Source organism: Patagioenas fasciata, chromosome 5 (genome assembly GCF_037038585.1).
Source record: "Patagioenas fasciata isolate bPatFas1 chromosome 5, bPatFas1.hap1, whole genome shotgun sequence".
Classification (NCBI taxonomy): domain Eukaryota; kingdom Metazoa; phylum Chordata; class Aves; order Columbiformes; family Columbidae; genus Patagioenas; species Patagioenas fasciata.
Window position 1 is genome coordinate 11732845 of NC_092524.1, and position 22032 is coordinate 11754876.

A 22032-nucleotide genomic window follows, 5' to 3' on the forward strand; every position below is an offset into this window, starting at 1 on the left:
CATTAAAACAAAGCCAATCAATGCTAATGACTATATAAAATATCTAAGCATCTGAAGTTTGTGATACAAAAGCAAATGCTAAAGAGAAACAGCTGCTTTACACCAAGGTTATGGGCCACAGCACTTCATAGCAATCAGGCTGCTGGCGCAAATGTCTGCGTTTACCATTTGACAACAAATCCAAACTGCTTAGGTGGCAGAATATAGATTACAGCACTTGGAAAGAAAAGGACTTACAAAATGCAACAGGAAATCTCAAACTACAAAGTAAGAACAAAGTTGCTATTAATTTAATTCTATGTACAAATCCATAAAGAAACTTCTCTTCCCAAATTTCATAGGCACCTTCTGAAGATTCAGAAATCAAAGCGTTTCTGATAGGGTCTGCAAAGGTAAGAAACACTCAGCAGATATGTGCCATTACAAGACTGAAGTGATACAGATTTCAACTTGCCACCAGTGAGATTTATCATGCCATTAATTGCCTCACAAAACCTGCCCTGTTTGGAAGCTATCTGTTGTACAAGTTGTCTCTATTCTCTACAGACTGCTTGGGCGTTTAATTGGCTCACACCAAGGGTGAATTTTCAGAGATTGTTTTTGACACCTCCCTCCCTCGCCTTTTTTTTTTTTTTTTTTTTTGCCCATGTTATACATGCTAAGCAGTAACTTCTTCGAGTCATCATCTGAATGGTACCCCCAAGCAATAAGATAAAAATGCGAGTTAGGCTTCTGCTACAACTGAGAATGGTTTACTATGTGGAAGATCCAAATAAGTGATCAAGACCTCACTTCTGGAAGTGTCAGAAAAAAACACTGAAGTACCAAATCAGAAACCTCTTTCAAGTAATTGTAGCAGCACTAAGGTGATGTTTGGAGTTGCTAATATCCAATTTTACTGATGGCTTCTGTGCAAATCAACAGGGTTCCAAAAGACATGATTTGTTTTCTTCCACTTCAAGTGTTTAGAAAAATTAGTATTACTAGGACATGGTTAAATCACCTCCTTGGACCAGGTGTTCTAGCATCATAAACCATTCTGTTTCCCCAAAGACCACTATTCACCAGAGATAAAGAGGAACAACCACTAAAGACCTCACCACCTTTTCTGTCTTCCCTGTTCAGTGTACAGTGCCAAATATAGTTCAAGATGACTGTAACTTGAGAGACTCCCACCTTTTGAGTATTTAAGATTAAAATAATTGGAATTCTTTAACAGTATCTGCATATGTACTTGTGTGTATGCACCATTAAAGTAGATACAATGAAAAAAGATTTGAAAACTTGCCTGCCTGTCTCACTGGTAAATCCAGTTGCTCAGACATAGTAATCTGCAGCAGAGTTGAAACAAAGTTCACTGACTTATGAGCCTGTAGAGGGTCAAAAAAAGAGAATTATTTAGGTATAACATGTTAAATTTTGGAATAGTCCCATTAGGTTTTACAATATCTTTATAATGATGTAATGCACTCAATAGAATACACCAGCAATTCAGACACTTTTACAGTAGTCAGCTAATCAACCAAAGCAATCCAAAGTTTCATGCTCACTGTATTCTGAAGACAGCATGGGCGAGGAAAAACCTGACCGTTTAAGGTAGTAGAGTTGAAGAAATCATTAAATCATTTTACAGCCACCAAACACGTTCCTCATTCAGAACAAATAGTTAGTTGAAAGAATGTCTAAATAGCCAGAAAAACCCAAGAGCAGCAAGTTTACATTGACCTTTAACAAGGTATGAATTCATCATACAACAATTTAAGAAACAGACAGCAACTATGTTTTAAACTAAGCCCAGCCTTAAGCAAACCTGTGCAACTCAGCTCATCTTTCTAAAGAAACAACTTCAAGTGACCATTTATGCGTCACTGCAGCAACTGCCCACATACCTATACAACAGCAAACAGTATGGAGACCTAAACAGAGCCACATCCGCAAAGCAACAACTTTGCAAGGATTTGCAAGAGTTTACTTACAAAGAAAACATGATTTTTCTTAAAGGAATGAGAAATCTCATTGGTACGCTAAATGCTAGATCGTATTTTCAATACAAGGAAACTAACCTTGCTATTATTACAACATCATTTATCCATCTTTCCTAAGCACCAAAAACTCTGAGATATTAAATTAATTTTGCTAGGAAAAGTAAATTGTAATCCTTAAAAATTAATTCCACTTTTTATAAATGGAAAACAACAATTTTCCTTAAGGTTAAGCAATAACTTTTTTGAGTCATCATCTGAATGGTACCCCCAAGCAATAAGAGCCAATGGACACGAGCCGTGCTGTGGGAAATTCACGAAGGAAGATATGGTCATGAACCATCCACCCACAGAGGCTGTGGGACCTCATCCTTTGAGATGTTCAGAACTCAGTTGGACAAGTCCCCATCTACGTGATCTAACTTCAAAAGAGCTTTGCTTCAGGGTTGATGATCCGCAGGGGTCTCTTCTAGGTTAATGACTGCAAGATTCGAATGGCCAAGATATTTCTGATTTATCTTCACTGATATGTCAATATTGTTTCACACACTCTTTGCAACATTTCTGTTAAAGACAACTGCATAGATCTATACAACCTAACCTGTTAAACTCTTAGCAAAACACCTCTTACCTACTTGTTACTTAGTTTGTTACTCCCTACATAAAGAAAATACATTAATACTTTGAAAATCATCAAAATTACACCACCCATTTATCAAAAACAATTGTCTCTGTTACTGCAGAGGAAATTAATATCATTAAAAAAAAAAATCAGGAATTACCTATTCTTTTAGTAGGATGAAAGCTGTTCTGACAGTACGAAATGATGTCAACATTCCTCCTAAGTGTGTAACACTGCCCAGCTCACTCCTACAGCAACAGGTTCTTCTCTCCAACTTTAACTTTCCCAAGCGACTATCTCCTGTATGTTCTACTACGAGCAAGTGTAAAAGGGACAGCCTGGGACACAACATGTGCTCATGCATTTGTAGCAAGAGTCAATTAGTGTAGCTTGTTTTCCATCTCCTGTTATTCAAAACTGATTTTAAATTATGATCTTGACTTAAGAATCTCCCCAAAATGTTAAAAAGTTACTATGTACTCATCCTGCGCACTCCAAACCTACAGGCTCAGAAAACCCACAGAAAACCCACCCATGTCTGGTCCAACTGAATCGTTTATTTGTACAGCATGTTGTGATGAATTGGGAGTAACTGACACCGCAACATGAGCTCGCATCTTCCTGACCACAGCCCTCTGATATCCCCAAAGTCCTGAAGAAGCAAATACACTTTCAAATAAAAACAAGTATTTGTTTTCAACCGTTCTGTAATGGTTGAATAAATACATTTTAAATAAAATTCACTTGTTTATTAATTTCGACTACAGCTCCAGGCCCATTAAGTTCCTTATTTCTTAAGCGACTTTAATAGGCACCCTTACTTCTCCTGCAACAAGTACCAAATGACAGTAGACCCTAATTCAGCACAGTATTCAATTATAAGCCTCACGTTAATGCCACTGGAAGTCCTCCTGTCCTTAAAGGTGTTATTATGAATTTGATGAAGAAAGCTTTCTGTTTCAATAACCTTTAACTCACCTGCAAATAAGGTCAAATTACAGTGGGCATAAAATGGACTTACAAGTGCAAACTGATGTCTTTCCACAATGGCTATGGTAAACTTAACAGCTACCTTTTCAGTAGTAAAATCTGCAATATATTTCATGTTTGGAAATTGACAATTATTTAATCCTAGAATTTTTTAAATGAAGGATTACTTTCCCTTTTTCATGACAAATGACAACTATCCTTTTAATAAAAACTATTTCAATTAAAAAAATATGGAAATTGCTTAAGAACTATCAAGGAATTTATGAGAATAACAAAATAAACTGGATAAAAAAATGTTGTGTCTTAAAAGCAAAAACCAACAAAACATAGATAACAGTGCATAAAACTGCCACACACTGAAATTTAATAAAATACCAAAGAATAATGTTTTCTTCTTTAAAAAAAAAAAAAAAAAGAACAACAAACCACAAGAAAAAAAAAAAGCCCTGCAGGACTGAGCTTATGCCTGTATCAAGCTACAGAAGCTCCCTAGAAATGTCAAGTATATTAGTATGTGGGATTAATATATTTTCACCAGATTCTTTGAATTGTCACAAGTTTTAAAGGATGGGACCAAACATCTATACCGTTATCTTTTTTTTTCTTTTTAAAAAAAAAAAAACAACCTTAAAAGTGTTACCCTTATTAACATCTCAAGTATCAGACACCAAACCACGAGGATGAGCTACTTCATCACCATTAGTGGTTCAAAGCAGAGATTCAGACTAGAAATAACACAAGGTGGCATAAGTAAAATCCCTTGTATTTTCCAAACAAAGCCTCCTCTTAATCCATTCAGTTTGTAACTAAATTCACACAGAGCTACATTAACACTTCTGTGCATTCTATATGGAGTATAAAGGACTGTTTACAATGCCCCCCTTCCTGAGCCATGGAAAGAAAGGTGACTGCAGAGAAACTGAAGTGTGGGGAGTGAGGACAGCTACATGAAGGCATGTGTGTACTGAAGGGACAAATAAAAATCCAGCACTACAATAACCTGTCACTTGCTCCCTGCTTTTGCTTTACTATTAGAAAGAGCATCCAATGTTTTATTGGCACGCGGAAAAAACAACTGAACTTCAAGTAAGACACCATATAGGTGACAATTTTTTATATACAGCATTCAAAAGTGCTCAACACACATCCATTTCAGTTATTTTAATCTTTAGTATTTTTATTCTCCAAAGACAGCTGCCTCTTAGGACACCATGTTCCTCTTCACTGACAACACTACTCAAAAAACACAAACAAACAAAAAAACACACCTATTTTAGGTACATATTCTATACAAATACCAGCTTTTGATTTTAGTGCATGCTATTAGCCAGAATACTTCAAAGGTCTCTCAGGGAACTATGTGAATGTAGAAGATTCTGCTGGCCCACATGTGCCTCAGGCTCCAGAAGAATCAGGTACACTGACGTCACTTCAGCAGAAGTCACAGTCAGGTCGTATCATTCTACGCAGAAGTCCCACAGCTCCAGCATGCCAGAATTAAAATCAGGATTTCACAATGGCTGCTACCACATACTCTAAGCTGTGTGGAGAATAGAAACAATTTCTATGACTTCATAAAGTTCTGACATCATTAAAACTTTGTCTTTTATTATCTTACTTCTTGCTTATAAATATCCTTTTATAATAAATATTAACTTAGAAAACTACGATGATAACTGAAAAAAAATGGTTCTGTCACACAGGCTGCTTCCCAACATGTAAAACAATATTAAAAAAAAAAAAATGCATCTTGAGTCCTTCCCCTTTACGAATCCTCCAACACGTTGTGTCACTGGTATGACTTTGTTGTCCAACAGCCAAAGAATTCAGGGACTTTTCCCAAGAGCAATCTTTGCTATGCAGCCTCGCTAGTTGAGGAATGTATTCTATCAGACCACAAACGTTGTACCACTGTCTGTTAATATCAATCACTGCTCCAGAACATACAATCTTTTTGCAAATTTCATTGCAGATTTTCCTAGCAGAGTTGGTTCGTTAGCCATGCGCTAAAACACGTTTTTGAGTAAAGTGTCACACAAGTTATGTAATCTGAAATATAAATGAAGTTTGAAGTGAACATTAAAGAAACCAGTTCATGCCGTATGAACTATCAACAGTTAATGATGATGTGGAAAAGCATTTTTCCCCCCAGTAATCATAGCCACTAAAGTGAGTTACATCCATCTTTAATACTAGCATTATTCATATCTTATGCAAAACCTGCATGTCGCTAAATGATAAAAACAAGAAGCTTAATCTCAGGTAAAATGACCTCCATGCATTCTTCTTGGACATTAAGAATTTAAGATACCGCAACAGACATGCTATTATAGGCACCTCTTCTACCATTACCAAAAAAGCAAATTGCATGGCTAATATTTAGCATATATTGCTGAACTAGAACCCTTGGTTACTTATATAGTTATACAAAGTAGCACACATTTAAATAAAGGCTACAATTTATTTTTAAAGAAGCTGAAAAAATACAAATTCGATGCATCTCTGCCATTCCAATTTTGAAAAAAAAAATCTACATGCAATTTTTAATCTAGACCATAACAGGACTAGGTGAACACAACTATAAGACTGAGATGAAACAGTTTTGGGGTTTTTTTAATAGAAAGGTAAGGTCAGGAACTGCAAGGCCATGCTGAATCAGCAAACCGCCCTGTAGAACTCTTTCAATTCTTTTTTAAGAACTCAGCAGGTGTGGAAGTCATTCTGCCCTCCGGTTTTTGCAAGCTAGTTCTGCCACCTCTCATGCAGCTACAATGTATATGTAAATCCAGCTTAAACTCCACAAAAAATACATGCACGCTTATCAGATCTCGCAAACATCCTTGACGCTCATTTCACCAGAATGCCGTCTACAAGTTCTGAAGCCTGTTTGCTCCTCTGTTCGCAGAGGAAGAGAGGAATGTGCTCTTAGCAAAGGCTAGCTAAGCACACACAGTAACTATTTGCTAAGTCATGAGAAAGTGGCAAGTTGCCCTGCCTGCCAGGATTTTACCTTGTACTGGTCAACATGCAACAAGAATGTAACTTACTCCCAACTAAGACAAAGCTTCATCGGTTCCTTACTGCCCCCAAGGGGATTTCTGCTGTTGGACCAGCCTTGATATATACACTGTACAAACCATCCTTTTCCCAAAGCATCTCTCACCTAGCATACATCAAAATGTATAGATGGAAGATAAGAGAAGTGATGAAAACTGAAAATAAACAAGTACTTCTGGTAAAATGTCACATTAACAACCTTGAAAGAGAGTTCATGATCTGATAATCAGAGCCAGAAAACTCTGGCTCTGTTCTTGTCCTTACTCAGGCTACAATATCTAGCTGTAGGTGTTACACACGAAGACCACGTTACAAAAGGTCAAAAAAAAAAAAAAAAAAAAAAGACAGGGGTAACACTATAAATACGTATCCCACAGTATCCAAAACAGCATTTCAGCATTTTAAAGTTCCTAGATGAAAGGGACCATGTAATAACCAGCTTGCTTTTTCCCGTTTGACAACCTTTCCCTCCAGGTCTCTCAGTAGTCAAGAGTCCAATCATTTAATTTAATCATTCCATCGTTCTGACATTTGTATCTATCAAGCAGGCAATGAAAGACACTGAACTAGGCCCTACTGCATTCTGTTAAATTGATGGTGTGCTTTGGTGACCAGTCAACAAGCTAAAGCACTTCTTCTCCTGTCGTTTATATTAGAACATGAGAAAGCTTAAGCATAACGTAACTTCTGAAAGGCACCTTTTCAGCAGAATAACAGAATAACATTTTTGTAAGCAAACTTTATAAGCTTTGACTTAAAAAAATGATGAGTTATTGGGGATTGCTCTCAAGACGTCTTAATAGCTCAGATGCACTGGGGTTAATCTCAGATACTTACAAGACATACATAAGCTATAAACTATCAAGAATTGCAAAGAAGAAACCTCCAAGGAAAGTACTATCTAGCAACTGTGCCTTTATAAATGTGTTGATACTAAAAGATGAAACACCACTGTGTATTATTTTCAGAGTGTCATTCCACAGCTGTATAGTTAAAAATACCTATTTTCATCACCATTTCTGGGAAACGCTTTATATACATAGTACAAAGACTGTTTCAGAAGGCAACATCATCTTGCTGCTTTCCAGTATCTTACTTGAAGAATCTGGTTCCAAGTCCCTGTAAAACACAGCTTTCCCCTGTAGGAGAGGGACAGAGACCTCAGGGTACATCACCAGCTGGAAATTACAGGAGAAACTGTAGGACACAAGAACTACTGGTATCGTTGTCTATAACTTATTTTCACAGTGAGCAAAGTAAAGCCAAACAGATTCAGATACCTGCCTTTTTTTAGCATATCTCAACTCCAAAATTTCTCACAGCATTTTATATGCAGGCAATATAACCTGATAAAACTTAGAGAAAGAAGAAATATAGCATAGAACAATTAATGACTTAGCCAAGGTCAAAGGAAAAATAACAAAGCCAGGATAAACCAAGAATCATACTCTTGGTTCCCTCCTCCAGTCAGTGGAAACTTTGTTGATAGAGTGTGATGAAGACAGATCTAGATAGTTAACTCTTCCATTAATTAGGAATATCAATTACTGACTGAAGCACATTCTTTTCTGATAAGGTAAAAAGACCATTCTACTGAAAACCAGACTCATCAGCTCAAAAGAGGCACTTCAGACAAATTAAAGGTAAACTAAAAGGTCAACCAAGGACAATTAACTTAAATTATAAAAACACTTGTGTGTGCCTGGCCATGTCCAAGAATACTGCTTACTGCTGAATGACTTCATTTTTAGAGCGAAGAAGACCCTGAAATAAAATACTAATGGGTAACACAATTTCCCTAATAGTTCACAAATTCAGACCAGTATCCTGCAGGCAAACGCAGAACTGACTTCAATAAACCTATGCAAAATAAATACCATCATGTGACTAAAACTACAGATACATACAAGTGCTTGCAGATTTAGGGTTTAACCAATATTTTTATCACAAAAGGTCTGTGCAAGATCAGTGAGACTACATTTCCAATAATAAAGATTTCTTACACGTCTGTTTTTAAAGGGGCACAGACATTTGGACTTTATGCCAATTTAATACTTATGTAGTACATAATACACCATGATGTTTCAGCTCAGAAGTCTGAATAAAAAACTGTTGCTGGTGAGCATGATCCTTCACGCAACAGAGTTAGCCATTTGCTGAAGATCCCGACTGGAAGAGAATGTAATTTCCTGCACATTCAGCAACTTAATACCTGCAGAAAATAGCTAAAATAGATTTCAAGCAAGTTACTATATTATATAGATATTGACATGCACAGAACACAAAAAACTGCATTTTGGAGTCAGCTTAAGATTTTCTATATATTGCTGTCTTTATAGGTAATTACATTATTTGCACTTCTGGTTTAAATAAGAAACACTAAAACACTTTTTACTAAAGCATATGGAAAAGATAGTCAATTACTTTATACAAACTTCAATTAAACATTGAATAATTTTACAGCTATTTATTTGAACTGTACCAAATATTTGTCATTCACTTACTAATTCAGCTTGATTACAATTTTTTATAATATGAGAAACTATACCTTCAGTTTTTGAATGTTCTCTTCTGCCAGCAGAACATTTGGCTCACCTTTATCTATGCTCTGCTGAACATCTGTTGCAGTAAACCTATTTTATCAGCCCTAAAGTCTGCTCAAGAGCAACAAAGCAAAATGTTTGTGGAAAGGGCCAACTGAAGGCACCACAAGAGCTGCCACACAGGCTTATCCTTTACCTCCTCCATCAAGCTATCACCTTTTCTCCAAATCAAACACTAGAACACCTTTTTCACAAAGTACCTAAAAGTCCCATGGCTGAGCCTTGTCAATAAAGAAAAGTTTTCACTTACCAGGTGGAGTTAAGCAGAACAAAAATACAGAATTGAAATGTGTGGAACTAGGACCTGCTGGTTTTGTTATATTCGAATGTGAGACGTTACCGTAGTGTAAGCGAGTGACACATCTGGGTTGGGAACTCTTGTCTTCCCCCGTCTCTTGGGCACATGTCGATACTACACCCAGAACACACACCTACCTCAGCAGCGCTGCCCAGCCCCAGTCCAAAGGATTTGTACCAACTCCAAACAGCGCCAGGCTACCAGATGTTTCTGAACTCACTCCAGGCCACCCTTAGGCTGCACTGCTTATGAAGTAATGGGGGTCCTTGACAAATCACTGCCCTCCACACCCAAGGGCTGCCCTTAGTCAGTCCCAGGCAGGATTTGGTCTGGCCTCTGAGCCGGCGGGGCCCTGCGCCACCGCCAGTTTTAAACACCCCTCTATAGATTCCCCGTTCCCCGGCTGAGCAGGAAGACAATGGAGATAATTTGTTACCGACGGGAAAGGCAACGGGGGCCTCCCCCCCGCCCGGAGCAGCCGCGCCCGGCACGGCCTGGCCTGGCCTGGCCAGAGGCCTCGCTGCCATGTGCCGGGGACAATGCGAGGCGGGCGGCCGGGCCCGGCCCGCAGCCGCCGTGACACCAGGCGGGGCCCGGCGGCGGGAAGGGGCCGAGGGCACGGGGAGACGGGGCTGAGGCACTGGGGAGCGGTGGAACCTCCGCCCGCTCTCTCTCAGCCCCGTCTCCCCGCGCCTTCGGCCCCTTCCCGCCGCTCCCGCCGGGCCGGCCCCGCTTCCCCCTCACACAGGCCTGCCCCGACCCCGCCGCCCGCGCCGCCGTCCCTCCCGCTCTCCAGTATCGCAGCGGCCGCAGCCCCGGCCCAGGCCCCGTCAGCGCCCTCACCTCGTTAAGCTGCCTCTCGGCGGCTTCCCGCAGCGCCGGATCCATGGTACCCCGCAGGGCTTCGATGATGGTGTTGGGGTCCATGGCGGCGGGGGGAAGAGGAGCAGGCGTGGGGCAGGGACCGGGGCCGCGCCGCGCCGTGCGCACATGGACCCGCCGCCTCGCAGCGGCCGCCGGCGCGAAAGGAAGGGAGAGCGCCAAAGGCCCGGATAGAGCTGCCCCCGCCGCCGCCCGCCCCGCCCGCCGCCGCGGGGCGCCACGGGACCTGTAGTCCAACGGCCGCCACGCGCCCAGCTGCCGCCCGCCCCGAACCCGCCGGGCCGCCGGCGCACGCTGAGGGAGAGTCGGACAGAGCGGGGTCCGCCGCTCGGTTTCCCCGTGTGAGGGCTCGGTGCCCGGCTCGGAGGGCGGCGCTGACCGGTGAGGGCCCGAAGGCGACCTCGGCCTTACGGAAGGCGCCGCTGGCCGCGCTGGGCCGGGCAGGGCTGCCCGCCGTGGCGGAGGAGCGGGGAAGGCCGGCCCACACTGTGCCCCGAACTCATCGGCCGCGTTAAGATTTAAGTGGGATCCGTTGGTCGGTGGAGATTCTCTCCTTTTACCACGAGAGCTTCACGTTTGCGAGGTGACTTGGGTGGCTGGTGAGGGCAGAGGGATGCGCGGAGCCATGGGCGCCCGTAGAGGCACTTGCTTTATCATGGGCACAGGGTGCAAATTGTTCTTAAGCATCAGGTGAAATCCAGTGGTTTGTTCTGCTAGTTTTAGAAAAAAAAAAAAAGTCCCGAAGATGTGTCATAAATTGTCAGAAAATCAGTATGACCAGAGCTATCATTTCCAGAGGAGTCGGCTCAGTCACAAAATCAGAGTTGGATAGCTTAGGTCAGTTCTCTGTGAGTCACTTCAGCCTACAAGCATTTAGGCACTGAAGTAGTTTCACTTACATGAATAGTCACAATAAAATAAGCAGTACTGTTTATAAGTTAGGTGCATAGTGATCTGTAAAATTTTATCTGTAGTATATAGAGTCATTCACTGTCATGTCTTAATTTGGAGGATGACATGCAGTGATATACTTGAAATTTTGAGAGTTATTTCTGTGAGAGCAGTTTATTGAACAGTCAGACAATACAATCAAGAAAAAGAAAGTTTCTCAAACAGCCCAGCCTGGAACAACTTTGGAATGAAGACACATTAACAGAAACTGCATATTAAATAGAAAAGCAGAAATGCAGATGCATATAGAAAATAACACAAATTAGAAGTGACACATTTTAGGAAATTGATAGAGGACACTGTGTTTGTTTAGTCAAACAGTTTCAGGAAATGCCACATTAAAACTTTATTCCCTTTACCACCCTACTGCACTAGTGGTCTTGCAGACGTTTCCCATACACAGAGTCAGCGTGGGCCACAGGCCATTCCCGGCAGGTCGCCTGGATGGAGCCAGCTTGGCTTTGAAGGCCGTTCTCTCTCTGTTGGCCAGTGTCCCAGAGAATGGCCCAAGGCAGGCAAACCAGTTCCGTCCCAGCTGGCAAAATCTGCACTAGTCAGGTTTATCTAGGTTGTCTTTTCATATATGAAACAGCTTAGCAGACTTGCTTTTGTATAGAAATTTTCCAAATGAGTAACTTTTCCATTATTGTTGCTGGACTAAAAACCAGATTTCTCAGTTTCTCTTACTGCTGCTTTGTTGGTGTTTGGTGTTGGTTTTTTGTTTACTTATTTGTTGTATGTGGTTTTTCAGGTTTGTGTGTTTGTTTCATTTTTTTTACATAACATTAAAAACTGATCTACACTGCATAGGTGTTGAGTATTTTATTGCAAATATGAAAATGAGTGCCTTGTTTATAAAACTAAACAGTGAAGAAGCTATGAATGCCCAGGTTTCTAAATAAGTCCAGGAGACAAACAGATCCAGAAGATGCAAGTGGCAATGTAGCATAATTTCAGGACATGATGTCAAAGGATGTTCTTCTATATATAAGTTGCCCAGATCTGCAGTCACGCTCCAATTCTAGATGTTGCCCACGATGTAGAAAAAGATGAAATACTGCAGGTTCAATACCATTAAAAAGTGCTACAACAAAGTATTTTCCATGCTTTTGTGTCACAGCAGAGATAACAAGATCAAATCTCAATGCTCTTTGTACAGGAGGAGCAAAGCAATAATGCCTCTAACCAGAGAGGATGTAGATGCTAAGCTGAGCCAACAACTTATGAAACAGAATCTATCTTCTCTAAAAAGAAAAAATAAGTACTTCAGAGACAAAGGACTCATGATGTGCTGGTTGTAAATAATACTCTTTGTCAGATATACAAAGATCTGCAAAGAAAAGCACAATGGGACATGAGCCATGGTCAGCAGAGGTGCTGTGGCTAGCGAAGCTTATTGCCAGAGCTGTTACCGTTTGTATACAAAAGTGAGGAGGACAAAAAAAAAAAAAAGAAATACAGAAGAATATGTAAGCAATTGTCCAGAGTCTTGGGTACTCTGAAAAAGAAGACATTGTATGTCAAGGAATGTTTGCATTTGTAAGTATATTTTGCATTCGAATCTTTGCTTGCCCAGAAATAATAACAACTAACCTCACAGCAGGATTAATTGCATAAATGATTCACATAAATTAATAAACGCAAGATTCAGTCAAGATGAACATTTCACACAGATGTGCCACCAGCACTAAGAAGAAATATCCAGAACGTTAAAAAATGATTTTGTCACAAATCCAAACAATTTGTTGATGGATTACATTTGCCACGGGTAGTTTCACGTTGAAGATGGAATAGGGAAGAATACACATACTAGTAGTTTGAATGGAGCAATCCAACAGGTGACAACTGATAAGACAGTATAAGGGGATGGTGAACTGTGACATCCTGAACAATGAAATTTTATTTGGATTAAATAAATACACCCAATTCTGTTAGATACTTTCTTTGTATAGGATTAGCAGAACAGAAGAGACTTAAGCCTAGACATCACAGGACAGCAATAAGTGAGGACCTTGGCCAAAACTCTTTAGCAAACAAAGGAGGTAAAAAATATCCCACCAGAGCAAAAACAAATCTCTTGCAAGATGCAACAGATGAATTGATATAAGACGTAATTTTAAAATCAGATTTCACATCACTAGAGTTAACGTTGGAGAGAAATGTGTCCCCTAGCCAGACAAGCCTTATCAAATTCTTGGTCTCAGAACAGCAAAAATTGTATCCATGCTGCAGAGATTAGCTGCCCGATAAATGTTCTCTGTTGTGTGTGAACAATTTTAAACAACCTCAGGCCGCTGTGGGAAAAGTGAGCTTCTCAGATTATCTCATAAAAGGCAGATGTGGTATTGCACAGGCCTCAAACATTGGATACAAATCAGTTGCAATTACTCCTGAAGATAAACTCTCAGAGACTGTCTTGTGTTTAGCAGTCATTCGTATTTTCCCTGGAAAGTTGGAACGATAACAAAGACTGTATTTGTCAGCTTTAATAAAGCGATATATTCCCTTGGAGCTGACTGCAAAGCACTGCTTAGCACGTATGCCATTCTGGGGCACCATTCTCTTTATGGTAAATGAAAAGCTACAAGTCAAAAATTGTGTATAAAGGGAGTGCAGCTATCAAAGATCTTTCATGAGCCTTGTAAAGTTTTGGTGGTTTCACTAGATCTTTCTAAAAATTTTGCACAAATCTTCATGCCATCTATATGTTCCAAAAAAGGCAGTAGCTGATAAATGCTGCTGTCAGCTGTTCTGTGCTGGAACAGATTTGACAGCAGCCAAATTGACTCCAGCTAGGCAAAGACAGTGTTTTCCTGCATCAACAGCATTCAAAACATCAACCCACAATCTGGAAAAAAATACTTGCATGTGAAAGTACCTACCAAGCGTGTAAATCCAAAAGAGTTTGGACATGGAGTGAGCAGATAAATGACCACCTCCCAAAGCTATCGCGGAGGTACTCCACCTATTTCAAAGGTGGAAATAGGAAAGGAAAAGTATGCACAGAAATATTGTGCCAATATGCAAAGTTTGCAAATAACTATTTATAACAGTCTTAAAAGCTCAGGATGCAGATATAAAACAAGACTGATGATAGCATGATTTAGTGTAAAGTTGTCAAATAAAGGCAATTAATTGTTTGAGGGGGTCTGGCTGGGAAAATGTTGTAGAATAAACAGACTTCTTTGCTTTAAAATATTGTAGTAGACTATAACACTGAGCATACATTGAAGGGACTGAGAACTGGCTAAATTACAGTTCTCAGTTAAAAGGTGATAAAAGCGATTATTTAAGGGACCAGTTTCTATTGGATTCCTGTTGATACCACTGGCTGACTCTTTGCTATCTTGTAATTTAAGCAGTTTTGAAATAAATATAAAGTCACTGCAGATCATTTGTGAGGATGATTTAAGATTAGTGGAACAACCCTGTGTGGATGGGACAAGCTGGTAACCTGAAGAACAAACAGAAATGCACTTTAATGCAGCCAAATGTAAAGTTTTACATTTAAGAACAGAAAATGCAGGCAGGTTTCTGTAGGCTGAGAGGATTGTCAGGGACACTGTGGGCACACAGGTTGACATGAGCTCCCAGCAGGACATTGTGGCAAAAGATTTGGCACAATCTTCGAGCTGAAAGTGGGGATCTGAAAAGGGTGAGTGGGGAAGTGATTTGTCCCTTCCTCTGGTGCTGGAGAGACAGATGCTGCGCTGCCAGAGCACAGCTCTAGCATTTATGTTTTTTAAGTATTTGCAAACTGGCATGTATAAACTAGCCACAAAAATTATTTGAGCTGAAGAGATACATTTGTAATATCCAAGTTAGGTTTATGACAAAATTAGTGAGGGGTTTTGATTACTGCATGTCGCTACCATGATGATGAGATAAAGCAGTGACGCAGTGGGCAGTGTAAGGGACGTTCCCTGCAGAGTCCCTGCTCCGAGGCTGCACCAGCCAGGAGAGCAGATGCCATCGTGTGCCCATCCTGTGCTCGCACAGCTCCCTTTAATCCCCCCATGTCAGCTGGGAGCTGGCTTCACCCCTAAGGTAAACTTTGCTGAAGTTTTGTTTGGGATGGATGTAAAGAAGCCACTAAACTCCTCTTTGTAGCCATGAGCTTAACAGTCGCTTTATCCCCCCAAAAAAACCTGCAAGCCGCCCCCACCCCCGCCAGCCAGACAGCAAGGCTTGAGTGGATGCTAAACTCAGTATTCAAACAGCTTTCCCAGGGGACAGAGGCTGAAAAGAAGATGCAGTCTTTAGCTGGTGGAAGTGTATGCAAGTGGGACAGCAAGAGTAGAAATGCTGAGATGAAGCATCAAAGAAACAGTCACTGTAACAGAGCCAATGATCCTGAGTAAGTGCCAAGGAGACAGAGCTTTTAGACCAATGGTTTATAAGAAAAAACAAAATAAAACAAACCAACCAAACAAAAAAACCCAAAACATGAAACTCTGATGTATTATTCTTCTGAATTCAGAAAAATGAGACTGTGAACTTTTTTTTATAAAGATCTCTTCAAAGGTGCAGGACTCCCCCATCAATTCTTACTTCTGACGGTTAACTCTGGGCAGCAAACTGGGAAAAAAGAATGACAGTATCTCCTCAAGAAGAAAATACTGGGTACTGAACAGCTCTTGGTGAAGAAAGATGTAGCAGGATCAAAAGTGTAACAGATGAAACCAGAGAATCACTGAAACAAATTCCCAGTGGAGTAATCAGTACTCTGTCTCTCGACATCTTCTGAGACTGGATGCTCTTCTGGAAGACGTTTTAGTAAAAACACAAGCTGTGCTTCAGTCAAAACAACAAGATTAGGGCTTTATTAAAGAATACATGCATAAAACTTGAATTACCAGTACTATACAGGATGTTGGGTTAGATGTGATCATAAACTGCACGATGGTTTGATTTTTGCTGTTTTCTTTCATGTTAGATGTATCTGCTCCTGAAGGCTCAGCTTCCACAAACTGGAAGTCCAGTTAACCCAGCTGCACAGTTTTCCAGCTTGTACATTTATATTTGTATATGCATCTATGCTTTTAGCTTTCCCTGATCACAATTTGGAGTCCTGTCCAGCTCTGGAACTCTACCTGCTGCCAAACTGTGCTAAAAATTTACTTCCTTTAATGCAGGGAGAACAAAGGAGAAAGAGGCAGCTTCAGATAAGCCACAGTGGCACATAGACACAGATAATGAATGTCGGATACGAGAAAACTGTGAATTCTGTGAACAAAAACGTTGAATTTCATGGCCCTTGGGGAAAATACTGAACTTACAAAGCTGCAGAATGGTACATCTGTGACACCCTGGTGAGATGAGCAGGAGAGAGTAACTGGTACTTGTGGCGCTAAGATGGCACTAACAGTTTGTGATCTTTTCATGTTTTTAGTTCAGTTGCAGAAGCACAGAAATTAACAAATGTATTGAATGGAATGTGTTGTATTACCGTGAAGTGAAAACTCATGCTGAAGATCACAGAACTGCTGCATGTGAGTACAACATGTCCTCAGAATAGTGACTACGATCACTGTGTTCTCCAGGAATGCTTTCTCTCTATGTGCATTATGGGCAGGCTTTTATATTTGCAAGAAAACATGTCCTTTCCTTACCATTCCTTAAGTAGGACCGCAAGTTCATCTTATTTTTTATGATTGTTCCTAAAATGGACACCTATGGATCAAATGTAAAGTGAACTTGAAATGTTGAGGAAGCAAATTATAGAAATCTAAGTACAAGGGATGTGAATCCATGATTTCTTAGTGTTCAAGCGGATGCTGGTTTTTAAAACACAAGCTTTCTAATACAGTTTTTACAGCCAAGACACAGCAATAAACTGCAATTGTTTAGAAATAGCTGTGAAAATGTTCAAGCTGGGTAACATGCAAACATTTCTGAAACTTCACAGAAGTACATTTAAGCTATAACTTCAGCTGTATTATTAAATATGTGTTCAAGCGAGGCTTATATGAGCTGTTTATCAAAGTATAATTTTTCTTTAATAAGACAGAGAGTTCAGGTTAGTCCAGTTTAGAATAATTTTAGTCTTTATAATCATATCCTGTTTCCATTTAAATTGATTAAATAACAAGTACAGCAGAACAGGACTAGGATTTTATTATATTAAAAATTCACTCAGAATAAATTCTCAGCACTTGGAAAAGCTTTTCATTTGCAAGGCACTACATGTGCACATTAAGAATTTTAGTAATCTCGTAACATAACATTCAGTTTATTAACTCATTCCAGTCAGTGCAGTTCTAGGCAGTCCACTGGAGTCCTGGCAGCCCTGGAGGCCACGGGGCAGCCGGGGGTGGTCAAGGCCATGGTGAGAAGCCTCTGGTGTGCTCAGGGCCAGCAGACCCTTGGCCATCAGTTCCCAATGCTGCTGTGAGGTGACACCACAAGCGTGTTGGGAAGCTCTGTTTCCTTCAAGCACCTTGAACTGCCAGTAAGTATTTGGGGTGTGCAGTTTTCCATAGATGCTGAGCAGCGCAGATGTCATCAGTAGCAGTGGGAGCAGTACATGAGAGAGAAGAATGTGGAGGCAGCAAAGGGGAAAAGAGAGGAAAAGTTTCTTCAAGGACGAGGTGATATAGGAAAAGAAGGTATAAGAAAAGCGGTAGAGGTAAAAGGTATTAAGTTGATCAAGAAGTCTGTTATGCAATATGAATGACATCAAATGGCTGTGGTAACATTCAACCACGGATAAGAAATCAGTAAATATGATTGACCTGTAGTGATGACCACAGTCTTAACTGCACATTTGGGTTTTATTATATATTTATTATGAAAAAGGAGACATTTTATATTTGCTGGCATGGTACAATATTCCTTTTTCCTACTTTTCCAGCTTTTCAGATCTACCTTTCCCTCTGTCCTTTCTAAAGTTGAGAAGACAGGTATGTATACTACTATGTCAATATAATGAATAATTGCTTATCTTTAAATAAAATATTAGACTGAATGTTTTAAAACTTTCCTTTTTAATTTTCATAAATAGCAAGTTCAAGATGACAGTCATACAATGCCAAACAGATATCCTTAAAATCCATTCTATGCCTAAATTTTAAGATTTAGGCCAGGCAATTAGGTATATTCTCTACTGCCTTCCCCATTTGGTATGTAAACATTATTTTCTTTTAGAAAAGTAACATAAATTGAGAATACAGTTCTCTGGTTTCTACATAATACAGGGAAAGTAGGTAGATAAGAGCTTTTCATGCAGGAAAAAAATCAAACCAGTTCTGTTCCTTTATGGAATATATAGCTGAAATAATCAGAACTGTGTTAAAAGCAGAGACCCCACACAGGACTGGTGAAGAATTGGAGCTACGTGGCCAAGTGCGCTTCTTTGGGCCTGACTACAAATAAAGGAGACTGAGTGTTGCCTGGTGAATTCTCTGTCTGTTTGAGAGGAAGCATAATAAACGCATCAAAGAAATACCCAGAGGCAGACAGGGAAGTGCTCACAGCTGACTGGGATTAAAACTAAGATTAGATACAGCGTTTGTGAGCAGCAAATAATCTGGAAAGTTTACTTACAAGTACTAAAATAAAAATATTACCCCTGTCTGTTTGATTCCTGCTACACCAAGCGAAGCACAACTTTTGATATGTATTTTTAAAATAAACAGGATTTAATGAAAGTACCTTACTCCTTCACCAAATTATTTTTGTATTAGAAACAACTCTGTAGATCATAAGCCTTAGATAGCTGCTTATAAGAGTCAAAAATAACAAAATTAGGGTTGAAAAGTATGATATGCATTTCCTAGATAGAAGAAAGGTATATATCAGAACTTGAGTGTATTAAAAATATATTTTTAATAAAACCAAATTCTTCTAATTTCCTTCATTTACTTGCATTTTAGATGTTACCTGATTAGCACTTTTATTAGGTGGTTCATACTGCTTATTCTTTGCAAGTCTTTACAATTCACTATTGCTGTCCAAATAGGATGAATATGTTTTCTATTGGGTTATATTGCTTTTAATACTAGTATTTTCTTATTTAACAAAAGCAGTTATAATGCCCAGGAATTGTAAACATAGGACACCTTCTGACCTATATGTAAATTGCTAAAGAAATACAGATATTAAAACAAGCAATGAAATGGATATTATACAACTTCATACTGTACCTGTGGTCACAGGTATGTGTTTCTTGAGGGCTGCTGGTGCACCAGTAGCCGTTTCTGTGGAATAATAGGTGGGTGAGATGTGGGGGGCGTGTGCTACTGATGGGTATCTGCCCCCATATGACATACAAATATATGGGGGACACAGCTTTATCCTCGATAGCTGCTGCATGAACAGCAGCCCAAATGTACCAGCATTATCTTTGAGGCTGAGTTAGTACAGAGCTGGCCCAGAAATTCGCACTTCTGTGGCTTCCAGGCTCTAGGTAGCCAACAGCGAGATTAAAATTAGCTCAGTTAGGCTGGCCTGCAGGACGAGCGCACCTCATGACTGCTGCACGCCAACTCCCATAGCTGCAACGGCAAGGCAGGGACTGTGTGTGGAAACAGGAGAACCATAGCGCCAGTGCCCGTGTCTTTGGCTGAACAAGACTCTGTTGTTCTCCACATGTTTTGGTGAAGTAATGAAATGGAAAACACTTGCCTCTCATTTCACCTTTGGAAGGTATGTGAATGATGCATGCAGGGCAACACTGTGTTCTCATGATAACAAAGAGCTGTGTCAGCTTCCTCCCTGGGCACTCCTTGTTTCTCCTTGGCTCCTGCTTGCCAGCATTCTGCTCTTCTACTCCTGGGCTTTCCCAAGCAGGATTCATCACTTCAGAATGTGAAATGAATTTTCATGCATGTTTTTGCTGGGTTGACAAGATAAAATAATGAAAGTACTTTCAGCTAAATCAAGCTGAAAGTTTATTAAAGTATTTGCATGAAATTGTATCACCAGTATAGCAAGTAATTCCACATAAAAAAGCAAGTATGTTGCTTCAGCTACAATAAAGATTTCCACAGAATAATGGCACAACAGCTTTTTTTAGTTCTTATAAAACCACTTATCAGCCCTCCTTTGCATTATTTTAATTTTCTCTGTAGTAGCCTTGCTTATTCAGAAATTATTACGTCGTATTAATTAATAATGTCTTATACAAGCATCTGACATTTCTGCAGTCATTGACTTTAACCTATTTTGTTGCAGGAAATGGGCCAAAAATCTGATCCCATTGTCTGTCCACACTCAAAAAGGTACCAATGTGGTGTGCAGTAGCAGAAGTGTGCAAATGTCCTTATCACAGATGTTTGCAGATCTCGATTTCTGCATTCAGCCAAGATATTCAACAGGAATCTTGTCTAGGACTGGGTATATAATGTTCAAGATTGAACTGAAGGTTTCCTTCACAGAACTGCCATAAATGAAAACAGTCTATACTTATCAGACTGTCCCATTTAATCCCTAATACTGATTAACAACTTACTCTGGGATGTTCATTTACTGCAATAGTAAGTACTCTCAGTCATATTTTAGCTTTTTCAATTAGTTGAATAATTTCCTATGGGAATACAGGTACAGCAATTCATTTATCAGAATATGGGTAGCTTTTCTAAAATGTTTCAATTAAACACATTCTGAACTTTTTCATGTTGCTTTGAATTTTAATTATTTTCCGTTGCAGAATACTGGTTTAATGATGACCTGGATATATTTCTTAGAAACTATGTGTGTGGTTGCATCTAGCAAGAGTGAAAGGTTTGTTTCTTGTGGATTGGCTATCAGCCCACTCATTATGAACGGTTAGTTTCTGGAAGCACTTAGACCTTAAAGGCCTGATTAGGAGAAATACTGGGGACCCTCGCTGCAGACAGTTTGAATCTCACAGAAGAAGCAAACCAAAAGAAAATATGGCATGACATTTGTATGTATTCTGATTTGATGATTCATTCTTAAATTGTGAAACATATCGTAACAGCAAAAAAAATCATCCTGTTAACCTTTCCTCTCCTAATCTCAAATGCAATTCATGCAATTTATCTGAAGGTTATAGGGACTCCTTACAATATAGGAAATATTTAGAAGTTGTAAACTTTTTCACTGAAGTTTTGTCTTTTTTTTTTTTTTTGAAAAAGTAATAACAGGGTTTCTTACTTTTCCTTTTTCTTTTCTTATCCTTCTTCTACAATCTGTTTTACACTCTCATGTTACCTGAACACACTTCTCCATCTTCCTTTCTCCACTGGAATTTTTGTTCCACATTTTCTTCCTGAATTATGTGTCTAACAATTATGTCATTTTTTCCAAATTTTTGTCTGTCTGGTCTCCACTTTCAAAGATCCCAGCATTTTCCTCTCTTCCTCCTCTAAGACAGAAGAAATTTTCAATCAAAGTAGAAACTCCGACCTCTCTCTTCAGGTATTGTGAGACCCTTGATCAACAATTGGAAATAGGGCAAAGGATCAATCAACCTGCATTCTTTTGCCTGCTGGCCACCAGCCAGTGGTTCACTGACAACTGGAAGTAACTGCTGGTCAGGCTATTTAAATCTGAAAATTATTAATTCTGAAAAGTAAGGTGCATTTGATTTTTAAAATCTTCATTCAAGTTTCCAGTGCAAATTGGTAAAAACTGCAGAAATAAACCTTCAGCAATGTGACCATACCATTCTCCTGTAGTATT

At 39.7% G+C, this 22032-nt stretch overlaps 1 protein-coding gene and 1 long non-coding RNA gene across 2 annotated transcripts in view; one reads left to right on the forward strand and one right to left on the reverse strand.

The window, feature by feature from the left end:
- Positions 1-10589, reverse strand: part of IPO7 (importin 7) — a 36753-nt gene extending 26164 nt beyond the window's left edge. Inside the window, exons 1-2 of the mRNA XM_065838096.2 lie at positions 10396-10589; positions 1289-1370 (exon numbers count right to left, since the gene is read on the reverse strand). Of these exons, the coding sequence (XP_065694168.1) occupies positions 1289-1370; positions 10396-10479 (166 nt within the window). The 5' untranslated portion in view covers positions 10480-10589. The remainder of the gene's footprint in view (positions 1-1288; positions 1371-10395) is intronic.
- Positions 10590-10705: 116 nt separating this feature from the next.
- LOC139828080 (uncharacterized) lies at positions 10706-19032 on the forward strand. Its single transcript, XR_011739286.1, has 3 exons — positions 10706-11017; positions 16778-16877; positions 18239-19032. It is a non-coding gene; the product is annotated as an uncharacterized lncRNA (long non-coding RNA).
- Positions 19033-22032: the final 3000 nt, after the last annotated feature.